This window comes from Salminus brasiliensis, chromosome 1 (assembly GCF_030463535.1).
Source record: "Salminus brasiliensis chromosome 1, fSalBra1.hap2, whole genome shotgun sequence".
NCBI classification, from domain to species: domain Eukaryota; kingdom Metazoa; phylum Chordata; class Actinopteri; order Characiformes; family Bryconidae; genus Salminus; species Salminus brasiliensis.
Window position 1 is genome coordinate 7,806,882 of NC_132878.1, and position 12,436 is coordinate 7,819,317.

Genomic DNA, 12,436 nt, shown 5'->3' on the forward strand with positions numbered 1-12,436 from the left:
ACCTCGGGTCGTTTAATGCAATGCATGCACGTGCGAATTTCTATCTAACGCAGAAAATGTAAATATATATATATATATATGTGTGCATATACGTGCATATCCGTGCATGCATACATGCATGCGTTTGTGTGTGTGTGTGTGTGTCTGTTTTGCAGGACGCAGCACGCGGGCTCTCACGCTCCTCCTCCAGAAAGCGCTTCAATCAGATTATTGCAGGCGCAGTATGGGAGCGCGTGGAGGCAGGGGAGGGGTGGGAGTGGTGGAGCGGTTTGGGGCAGGAGGGGGTAAAAAGTCCTGCTCTGTCAGTGATGCTCACGGACTTCGCTTCACTGCCCCTCCAGCGCCTTTACAGCCGCTCCTGCTCGGATTAGGAGACGGGAGAGCGGCTCGAGCGACTAACGGTCGGGAGACGCTGCGGGTTCGTTGGGCGACCGTTACGGTTTGAATTCGCGGTGCCGTTACAGCGACCTGTTGCCCGGGCTGAGCGCAGTCTTCAGTTTCCGGCGAATTTCTGACAGAAAAGTTGCTTTAAGCGGTAAAAGTCCGGCCGGTACCGGTGTAATGGACCCCCACGCATGTGTGTGCGCGCCATGAGAGTGTGTGTGCTCCGTTTTACCGACTTTATTGACGACTTTACCGCCGACGGACGGGCCGGCTCGTTCGGCGAAGAGCCGAGCGGCTGCTGAGGGACGTTAGCTAGCTAGTTAGCTATAGCTAGCTAACCTAACACTGTTCTCCGCTGGCTGACATGTGCCTGTATTTGTTTATGTGACTGTTAAAAAGTTAAAAACGTACAAAATAATTCACCCTGAAGAGGACAGGTAACGTTAGCTAGCTAGCCTGGTTAACGTCACCCCGTCCATGCCCTCCCAGAATGGCGAGAACCCACCAGGACCTGCTGCTACAGGTAGTTTAGTGGAGTTTGGAGATTAGCCATGAGCCAAAGGAGCAGAAAAGGGAGCTGCTAGGAGAGAGTGAAGACAGCGGGACGGTTAGTTAGCTAGCAGACACACGCTGAGATGCTGCTGCTGGCTTGGGGAGCGATAGTCCAAGCCTGCCTCGCCCTGCTGGTGGAGGCCAGCCAGCGGAGCCTGAGGGAGCCAGCCAGCTGCGACCTCAACAGGAAGGTAAGCCTCTGGAGCCTCTGGAGCCTCTGGAGAGTCCACTTTTCTCTTAAAGAGTGCTAGATGTGAAAAATGAGAATCAGCACTGTTTAACCAGCATCAGTTCTTACTGAAGTCCAGCTGTGACCTGAACAGAAAGGTGTAACATCAGCAGTCCTGGACCAAACTGGAGTTTTCAGTGAAGACCAGAAGGTTTAAATAGCTTTAAAAGTGAGTAAAATACTCAGTGTTGAACCACATAGAGGTGCTGATGTGTCGTCTACTAAGGTTTTTACGTAAAATGATTTCAAGTAGCTTTAAAAGTGAGATTAATGGAAGTAAAATAGGTTGAACCTTGCACCTAGAGGTCCCACTGAAGACACACCATGACCTGAACAGAAAATGTTGGAAGGTGGAAATAAATTAAGTGAAATTTCATCCTTAAAAGTGAATTTATTTAAGTAATATAACCAGCAATAACAAATGATCTTAGGTTGCTTTTACAAAAGTAATATATCCAATGTTGAACCACCTAGAACCTCAAATGCTGCTCTGTCGGGACCTGAACTAAACATTTTGGAAGTAAAATGATTTCAAATAGCTTTAAAAGTGACATTAATGGAGGTAAAATACTCAGTGTTGAACCACATAGAGGTCCTGATGTGTCCTCAACTAAGGTTTTTATGTAAAATGATTTCAAGTAGCTTTAAAAGTGAGATTAATGGAAGTAAAATAGGTTGAACCACCTAGAGGTCCCACTGGAGCCACGCCATGACCTGAACAGAAAATGTTGGAAGGAGGAAATAAATTAAGTGAAATTTCATCCTTAAAAGTGAATTTATTTAAGTAATATAATCAGCAATAACAAATGATCTTAGGTTGCTTTTACAAAAGTAATATATCCAATGTTGAACCACCTAGAACCTCAAATGCTGCTCTGTCAGGACCTGAACTAAACATTTTGGAAGTAAAATGATTTCAAATAGCTTTAAAAGTGATATTAAAGGAAGTACAATACTCAGTGTTGAACCACATAGAGGTGCTGATGTGTCCTCTACTAAGGGTTTTATGTAAATGATTTCAAGTACCTTTAAAAGTGAGATTAATGGAAGTAAAATAAGTTGAACCACCTAGAGGTCCCACTGAAGACACACCATGACCTGAACAGAAAATGTTGGAAGGTGGAAATAAATTAAGTGAAATTTCATCCTTAAAAGTGAATTTATTTAAGTAATATAACCAGCAATAACAAATGATCTTAGGTTGCTTTTACAAAAGTAATATATCCAATGTTGAACCACCTAGAACCTCAAATGCTGCTCTGTCGGGACCTGAACTAAACATTTTGGAAGTAAAATGATTTCAAATAGCTTTAAAAGTGACATTAATGGAGGTAAAATACTCAGTGTTGAACCACATAGAGGTCCTGATGTGTCCTCAACTAAGGTTTTTATGTAAAATGATTTCAAGTAGCTTTAAAAGTGAGATTAATGGAAGTAAAATAGGTTGAACCACCTAGAGGTCCCACTGGAGCCATGCCATGACCTGAACAGAAAATGTTGGAAGGTGGAAATAAATTAAGTGAAATTTCATCCTTAAAAGTGAATTTATTTAAGTAATATAATCAGCAATAACAAATGATCTTAGGTTGCTTTTACAAAAGTAATATATCCAATGTTGAACCACCTAGAACCTCAAATGCTGCTCTGTCAGGACCTGAACTAAACATTTTGGAAGTAAAATGATTTCAAATAGCTTTAAAAGTGATATTAAAGGAAGTACAATACTCAGTGTTGAACCACATAGAGGTGGTGATGTGTCCTCTACTAAGGGTTTTATGTAAATGATTTCAAGTACCTTTAAAAGTGAGATTAATGGAAGTAAAATAAGTTGAACCACCTAGAGGTCCCACTGAAGACACACCATGACCTGAACAGAAAATGTTGGAAGGTGGAAATAAATTAAGTGAAATTTCATCCTTAAAAGTGAATTTATTTAAGTAATATAACCAGCAATAACAAATGATCTTAGGTTGCTTTTACAAAAGTAATATGTCCAATGTTGAACCACCTAGAACCTCAAATGATGCTCTGTCAGGACCTGAACTAAACATTTTGGAAGTAAGTGTTGAACCACATAGAGGTCCCTACTGAAGCCCTGATGTGTCCTCAACTAAGCTTTTTTACGTAAAATGATTTCAAATAGCTTTAAAAGTGACATTAAGGGAAGTAAAATAAGTTGAACCACCTAGAGGTCCCACTAGAGCCACGCCATGACCTGAACAGAAAATTGGCCTGAAAGTGAACAGCGGTGTAATTTAACCACTGCTGAAGCACTTTGAGTTTTCACTGAGGAGCAAAGGATCTTAGGTTGCTTTTACAAAAGTAATATATCCAATGTTGAACCACCTAGAACCTCAAATGATGCTCTGTCGGGACCTGAACTAAACATTTTGGAAGTAAAATGATTTCAAATAGCTTTAAAAGTGACATTAAGGGAAGTAAAATAAGTTGAACCACATAGAGGTCCCTACTGAAGCCACACCATGATCTGAACAGAAAATGTTGGAAGGTGGAAATAAATGTAAAAAGTATAATTTCATCCTTAAAAGTGAATTTATTTAAGTAATATAACCAGTGTTGATCCAGCTAGGATTTTCACTGATGATTAACTATGACCTGGACAGAAAATGTTTTAAAATATATTTAAAAGTGACTCTATGGGGAGGAAAATATCCAGTGTTTAACCACTGCTGAACCACTTTGAGTTTTCACTGAGGAGCAAATGATCTTAGGTTGCTTTTACAAAAGTAATATATCCAATGTTGAACCACCTAGAACCTCAAATGATGCTCTGTCAGGACCTGAACTAAACATTTAAAATTATTTCAAATAGCTTTAAAAGTGACATTAATGGAAGTACAATACTTAGTGTGGCCCCACCTAGAGGCTCCACTGAAGATGGAAGGTGGAAATAAATGAAGTAAAATTTCAACCATGACCTGGACAGAAAACACTGGAAAGTACAATGACTGGAAGGTGGAAATAAAGTATTATTTCATCCCTAAAAGTACATTTAATTACTGACAAGTAATATAACTAGTGTTGATCCATCCGTATTATTTTCACTGAAGCTCTACCATGACCTGGACAGAAAATGTTGGAAGGTTAATAGAACTAAAGTAAAATTATTTAAAATACAATTTAAAAGTAAAAATACCCAGTGTTTAACCCAGCTGAAGTCTAGCAGGGACCTGGAAGTAAACAAAGGTGTAATTTAACCACTGCTGAACCACTTTGAGTTTTCACTGAGGAACAAATGATTTAAGGTTGCTTTTACAAAATGATGAAAGTAATATATACAATGTTGAACCACCTAGAACCTCAAATGATGCTCTGTCAGGACCTTAACAGAAAATGTTGAAAGGTAAATACAAATGAAGTCAAATTGTCATAAAATGGCCATTAAAGTGAGTGTATGAACTTTTATAGCTATAAACAGTGTAGAATATCTATTTTGACAAACAGAAAAAGTAGGATCAATCTCTGGAAAGCACAGTTTAATTTTTGATTAAATGTTTGGAAAACAAACTTGTGTAAATGAATATAAGTGGTATTGAACAATCTAAAGTTTTCTGTGAAAGACTGAAAAGTCTATGAAAATCATTTCGTTTCATTTAATACAATTTTTAAAAATCAAACTTAAGTAAAGTAAAAGTCAACAGTGTCGAGCCATCTACAGATTTTACGTAAGTCCAGCTGTAACTTGAACTAGAGAACTACTGTAATTTCACAAATTAAAAAATATTATTACGCTTAAGTATCACAATATCATGCTTTGCAATACTATATTCTCAAAAACACAGCATCAGCCACTGGATAGCAGTGTTGTACCCTGTCTTCAGATCCCTCTCTTCTAATTGCATTATAAAATGTATAAAACAGCATAAAAAGTTTCTCTTACTCAGTTTTATGCACATAATGGTGTGTTTTTATACTATGACAGAGTTACTGAAAAGATTGTACTATATTGCTTTGCTCACAGTATCACAGCATATCCCAGTAAATTTAATTGTGACCTCTGTATCATGGTACTTATCATATCGCCAGGGTCTCGTCAATACACAGCCCTATTCATGAAGATCTTAGAAAGTTAAACCAACTATGGTTTTCATAGACCACAAAGTTTTCAAGTCCAACTGGAGATGAATAAACTGTGACTATAACACTGGTGATTTTACTGTGCTGGCTGGTACTCTTAACATAGCCAGATGGAGCAGCTCAAGATTTATTTAATGTAAAAACAGCGACCTGTCCATTACTGCTGATTAGAGCCCTCGCTGCTCAAGATTAAATATTGCATGTTCTTCTGATGTGATTTGAAAAGTACAGGCTGTTATTATAGTGACGTTTATATTGACATTTACATGGTCCCCAGCCATTAAAAAAAAAGGTTTGTCTTCAATGAAACAATCAAACTCAATGAGGGTAATGTAATTTAATTTAATGTGAAGTACTTAAGTGAAATGAGTTTATTAGGATGTTGGTGTTCTCAGTGCTCCAATGTGTATTGCTGCATTAATGACATATTAGCAGCCCATTACGCCAGTTATCAGCTTTTGAATAAACATCCACTAAAGTGTTATTTCCTATAGGCCTATTTCAGTGCTCTCCGGGCAAACTCTGCACAGGAATAACAATTTCATTAATATCTCAAGTTTATAATAACACCACTTAAACCTTTGCCATTCACTTTGAAACTTGAAAGTGGCTCTACTCATATCTACAGACATAAATCATTGTCTTTTAACATAAAGTAACATTGCAGTTTAATATCATGACATCTGTGCTACGCAATATCAAAGCAAAAAGCACTTTTACAGGTCAGGCTAATGGGTGTCACTGTTTATTGAATAAAGCACTTTTATAGGCTCAATGGCTCAACCAAGGGACAAAACGTATTTGTTTTGTCCATAGCAGTGCTGGATAATGTTATCTCTACCATAAGATCAGTATAAATAGTCAACGTACATGAATCCCGTAATCCCGTAAAATTAAATGATAAAGTAGTGTTAAATTTTTTCTCTGATGACTACTTTGTTTTACAACACCTTACATGTACCTGTCCACCATGAGTGTTTTTAAACTATGACATTTGTCCAGCAAAAACTTGAGAAACAATGTGTCATGCACAGCCTTTTCATGTAGTAATTGAAATTCTTAGGTTCATGCAGTACAATTCGTTTTAAAATAAATATTTAATTTGCTCTACACTCGAAAATAAACGTGCTTTTAATGGTTCTTTGCGTAACACAGAATAACAGCTATTGGTTCTATAAAGTTTGTAATAGAGATATGTGAGTGTGAGGAAACTTTAAAGATCTAAAAAGCCTTGACTTGTAAATTTTCTTCACCAGTTTAAGGGATTTTCATACTCTCATATCTCTTCTACAGACATGCTTCTTAATGGACCTTTTAGACTTTTTAGAATAGAGTAGAAGTACTCAGGATGTTTCATGTACTTATAATAATATAAATGCATACTTAAATATCATCAAATGCCATGATACCATGATATATTTGTAAAATGTAATATTTACTTTGATCACTACTGCCCAGCACTAACTGATGATTTTGATTTACTCTTTTTCCATGGGGCATAGCAAAGTGAGCTGAACTCCTTCCTGTGGACGATTAAACGTGACCCACCCTCGTACTTCTACGGGACCATTCATGTCCCTTACACCCGGGTGTGGGACTACATCCCGGAAAACTCTAAGAAGGCCTTCCAGGAGAGCAACATTGTCTACTTTGAGCTGGACCTCACAGACCCCTACACAATTTCAGCTCTTACTAGTTGTCAGCTCCTCCCACAGGGGGAAAACCTGCAGGATGTTTTGCCCAGGGACATCTATCGACGCCTCAAGAGGCACCTGGAGTATGTCAAACTCATGATGCCCTCCTGGATGACTCCTGACCAAAGGGGTAAGGGCCTATACGCTGATTACTTGTTTAACGCCATCGCTGGGAATTGGGAGCGCAAAAGACCCGTTTGGGTCATGCTAATGGTCAACTCGCTGACCGAGGCAGACATTAAAACTCGGGGCGTACCTGTGCTGGACTTGTACCTGGCCCAGGAGGCAGAGAGGATGAAAAAGAAAACAGGAGCTGTGGAAAAGGTGGAGGAGCAGTGCCATCCACTCAATGGACTCAACTTCTCCCAGGTAGGTGCCCAGCATGTGTGACTTTCATACCGACACTGTCAGTAAAGACAGAAATTAAACCTCAGCTAGCAGAAAATGTCAGACTTGTGTGTGTGTTCTGAGAAAGATGTCTTTGTCTGCATTTCTTCTTTCTTAGACAAAAGAACTATTCTAGTTTCTTAAAGTCAAATAAGCATTGTTTAAGAGAAGTGCACACCCTTGATGCTTTCCTTTTGGAAATAAGGAATTTCAAGACACTCCTTGTGTGTATTGGCCTGCAAATTCCAGCATGGAGAGGGGAAAAAGGCTTTTGTCCTATTAGTCCTAATCCTGGGCCTAAATGGCTGATATAGTAAGAGAGGAGGCAAAGGGGCTTGAAAGGAAATCCAGTGGTTTTAAGGCACGCTGATTACTGCACATTTAACTTTATCCGCACAAATTACTGGGCTGCTGTCATGGTCAAGCTCTGCGGCAGAAAATGTTGTACGGTCAAGAGCTTCTGGGCTTTGCTAGAATGTTCTTTGACGCGTTTAGTCAATAAAGTCACTGATAACTCTGTAATACTGTTGTAGAACTAGGCTTGTTTTTCAAAGAGAATGCTGAAACCTGTTTAAAAGACATTTTTGACTTAAAGTGCTACATCTGCATTATGGGCCGCAGTTAAAGCTTCAAGGTCCAAGACGAGTAGCCAGGATTGGCGGGGACTGGGGCCTAGCAGCGTAGCGGGTGTGGGTTTCTATCAGCTGAACAAATAGTCTGCTTTTGGTGTGTCTTCCGTTATTAAGATAAATTTGAGAGTAATGGTTTTCGTCTGAATCGGACTCAAAACCCCCTTGTTGGAGCAGAAGGCGAGAGTGGGCCTATTAGTCCCCCGCAATTATGAGTGTCCTTCAAAGCACACAGAGCCACTCAGAAATCATGTAGCGGCTGCTGGAATTTGTGCTAATACTGGGACGGAACTAAGGGGATTACTCATGGCAATTTTAGCTAACACTCAGGAGGCACACCATCTAAATACAGAGCCAGGCACCAGAGCCCTTGCACATCAGGCTTTTCAGAGTAAGCATGCTGTTCTGGGACCAGCACACCGCTTCTCATACAACTGATGTCATTAGGATCACTTGTGTTACTAGTGCTAATATTGCTGTGTATTGAGACATTACGTAAAATAATATTTAATATTATTTGGGCATTATTTTTTATATATGCACTATATAGACATATATATGTATTTGCACATCTATGTCAGTAATTCATCAGAAGGGGTGTTCACAAACATTTGGGCATATTCTGTACCGTTAATTCATCAGAACAACCACAGAACATGTGTGGTTGGTTAAGAACTTGCAGTTGGTTAGAAGAACCTCAGAACATCTGTCTGGAACTGTGATTGGTTAAGATGCTGCAATTGGTTAGAAGAACCACAGAACACTTATCTGGAGCTGTGATTGGTTTAGATGCTGCAATTGGTTAGAAGACGTCTCTGCATATTTACAGCTTTCCGATGTATCCACAAGTCCATTAACATACTATAACGATTCTAATTTTGAAAGCTATAATGTATAAAGGTAGTCCCAGGAGCTCAGGCTACCAGACTTATTATTGAAAGACCAATCCAGAATTTCTACTCACTTACAGTACTGGTTTGGTAACCGTGCAGAGTTTATGTCTTTTAATGGATACAATTAATCATTATGATTGGAATGAGCTATCATAATACATTAATCACATGCTGATCATATGGTAATGACCTTGTAATTTCAGTGTAAGTGGCTTTGTGTTGTAATTAGAGTCCTATGTGCAATGAAATACTCCCAGAAAATTATCGCTTATAAAAAAATGGGCACTTGATGGAAGCTTTGACATTGACTTGCAGACCTTATCCTTCAGTGGAAACATCAACCCATGTTTGAGGCAGACATCTATCCTTTTGAAAGTTGTTGAGACTAAGCTTTCAACTCCCTCTGAAAATATTGTAGTTCCCAAACAGACTTTGTGGCGTGCAGGATCTCCAAGCCAATTTGTGAGAATGATTAACTTGTCAAAAAAGGCTAGTCCGGTCCATCCAAAACATCCCAGGAGTGCTCCAGAATGGTGCTGATCTTGGATCAGTCTTTTCCTGGACCACACTGACCTCAGCCATCATGATTTAAAGGAGAGACTGACCCAGAGCCAATACTTTGTACAATGGTCCCAAGGCTGAGAGGTGGAATAAGGTGGGTAGAGGAAGTGCTGGTTTCAGCTGCCGTCAGTGAGGGTAATGGGCCATACAGAGATGATGAATGCCCCTAGTCTCCTTTCGTCTCTAACAGGGACACAGAGGAATGTGCAGTCCAGGTTCATTAGCTAAGTTATGCCTGACTGGCAGAGTGATGCGCACCCATGCTGCCCTGTCATCATTTCAGCCAGCGTCCATCAGAGCTTTCTCTTTCACCCTCCCTCTCCTGCTTCATCGGTCAATGGTGTGTGACTAAGATGTGCAAATAAGGAAGAGGGAGATCTGTCAGGGTCTCCACCTGGAAAATGTTCAAAGGAGACACCTGTGGTAGTCTTTTATTACATGAATTAGATCAGTGGTGATTAAATGCAGGAGGCAAATGAAAGAAAGTTACACATGTATTAGAGATGGCAGCAATTCAATACTGCGCGTCAGTACCTGGACTGATAAAGCTGGAAACTGTAGCCTAACATGAGTAAGGACTGTGGGATTCTTGTTACTGAGCAGTGATGTTCAGATGGTCAGTTAGTAGAGTGTTAAGCCATGTTAAGGGAAGTGCTTATATACATGGAATCAGTATCCTTAACCCCTTAACGCAGCAAGGTTTATTACACACTAAGGTGTACTATTCAGTAACTACAAGCCATAGACTGTTTAAGGGGTTGATATCATGGTTTTATATCATTTTAATCAGTGCTGGTATAGAAAACTTTATCACACCATCTTTAACATGTATATACCAGCTTTTGGTATTGTAAATAGCTGTGTTACTGTAAGCGTCACGGTAAAATTGCTGAATGTGTTCTATTTAAAGTCTATGATTCTGTATACATTCAGCTGCTCAAACTAATCCTGAAACAGTCCTCCTTTGACAGTATTAGAAATGTAGCAAGCAGCCAGAGCCTTTAATAGGTTTTGGCACTCGAGTTGCACGTTTTAAATTCCACAACTGTTTTTAATATTTACCAGTTTGCAGTATTAAGCATAACTCCACGACTCTGAGAAAATAATCTCAAGGCCAAATTGTGAGGCATTAGAAAAACACTCTCAATAATGATAAATTACGTTTGCACAGATGGTGCTCCTTAAAGGAAAGATTAAATTGCCCTCTTCTTCTGCCCACTCTGTTTTGGAACAACTCCGAGTGCTTCAGATATGGAGGTATTTCAGCTGATCTGACCAAACAATCTTCTGAGCTGTGATAGCAGTCATCAGCTCTGCCTTAATTGTGATGTTCTTTCCTCCTCTACAGTTCAAGCTGTTTTGTTTTCCACTGCAAGAAATATGAGCTTTTATGTTAATGTGACAGAAAAACAAAGAAAGACAGAGAAAACGAGATGAATCACAATCAAGAGTTGAAGAAGGTCTTAGCGCAAACATTGCACTTGCTTTAATTATGAGCTACTTAAAAAAATACATATAAATAAACATATAACATGCTGTATAGTGCTGGATGGCATGGCGGTTCACTCGGTATACGTTTAACGTTTGTTCTATAGGCTTCTTACGTACCGAAATACCACTATGCAACAAAAAAGCACAGAGCGAAATTTGGACACATCAAAACAGCACAAATGTTTTTAGAATTTGAACTGTAGGCTAGCACACAAACACACACCTATAAGTGCTTAGGGAGAAGTCGTCAACCAGCAGTTGTCTGAGAGACACTTGAGCCACAACGATGCAGTACAAAAGCAGAGCTTTATCTAACAACTTACTCTATTGCACTCTCTTTACACAGATGCATGCACGCCTGGACAGGGTCACAAACACTTTCTGAACACGCCACAATAATGTAAACAAAATGTTGAAGAGACTGCAGTCATGACAGATTCACATGTTTTTTGTATTGCAAATTCTAAATATTGTATAAATATAGTTTTGTATAAATCTTTATGACATATTTACTTTTCTTTTACCAACAATTCGGCAGACAAGCATATACCTCATGATCTGGTCTGGCCTCGGCGAGAGTGGAAAACATGTCCGAACCACACTACGATTAGATTACCTCCAAATAAGTGATGTTTCCATCAATAACGGAAACTAAACAGTCAGGAAGCAATCTTCCTCTGTGAGGTTGTGCTTAATTATCTCTCAGGAAAGTTTCTCTTCTTGTAGTCAAATATTAAAATCTCTTTTAATGGCCTTTTCTGTGGATAATGCTGAACAAGGAGTCTTCCCAGATGCAGATGAGAGTTAAAACGGAAACAGAACCAGCAGCAGTCGATGGCCAAATCTGAATTTGCACTGGCCAGATTTTCAGAAACAGAAAAAACATCTCACACACCCAAGACATGGAATAACAGGTGTTTTCAATTCAGTGCCTTTGAGCAAATGCACAGAGAATGATGCTGGGGAGTTTACAGAGTGTTTGACTAAGACTTTTGACGGACTATTGTTTAAAGTTGAAGCCAGCCAACGCCGTTGGCAGTGAGGAGGAATTCTATCTGTCTGGGTTTATTGGCTTAGACAGAGTGGAGAAATTATTTTAGTTTTGCTCATTTATTGTTCTTCTCAGACCCTTTGTTGAGATTGTGACACAGTTAAATCCTTCCAGAATATTATCGGATTGCCATCAGTTGATGCTTCAGGGTTTGTGATGATAATGCTTCTTGCAACCTTCTAAACCCTGCAATGATCGTTATTAAGTATAGAGTATAGATTACGTATAGAATAAAATATGCCATCTGTCATTCAAAGGGTAAAAGAACACACAAAAGAGTCTTCAGTGCCAAATTTGAACAATCCAGTGGTACACCATTGCTCCTGATATGGACCACTGCGCTCCTGAATCAATTTCACACTGTGTGTGAGCATGTCTCTGTTTACCTCCCTCCTTCCAGGACACTCTAGTGCTTGGTTACCACAATCCTGTTGACCAAACAGACAGGTATCAGATACCTTAGATTC

General features: G+C 39.4%; 1 protein-coding gene across 1 annotated transcript in view; it reads left to right on the forward strand.

The window, feature by feature from the left end:
- The first annotated feature begins 350 nt into the window (after positions 1 to 350).
- trabd2a (TraB domain containing 2A) overlaps positions 351 to 12,436 on the forward strand; it is a 66,309-nt gene continuing 54,223 nt past the window's right edge. The window contains exons 1-2 of the mRNA XM_072692751.1: positions 351 to 1,127; positions 6,766 to 7,326. Coding sequence (XP_072548852.1) covers positions 1,020 to 1,127; positions 6,766 to 7,326 — 669 coding nt within the window. The 5' untranslated portion in view covers positions 351 to 1,019. The remainder of the gene's footprint in view (positions 1,128 to 6,765; positions 7,327 to 12,436) is intronic.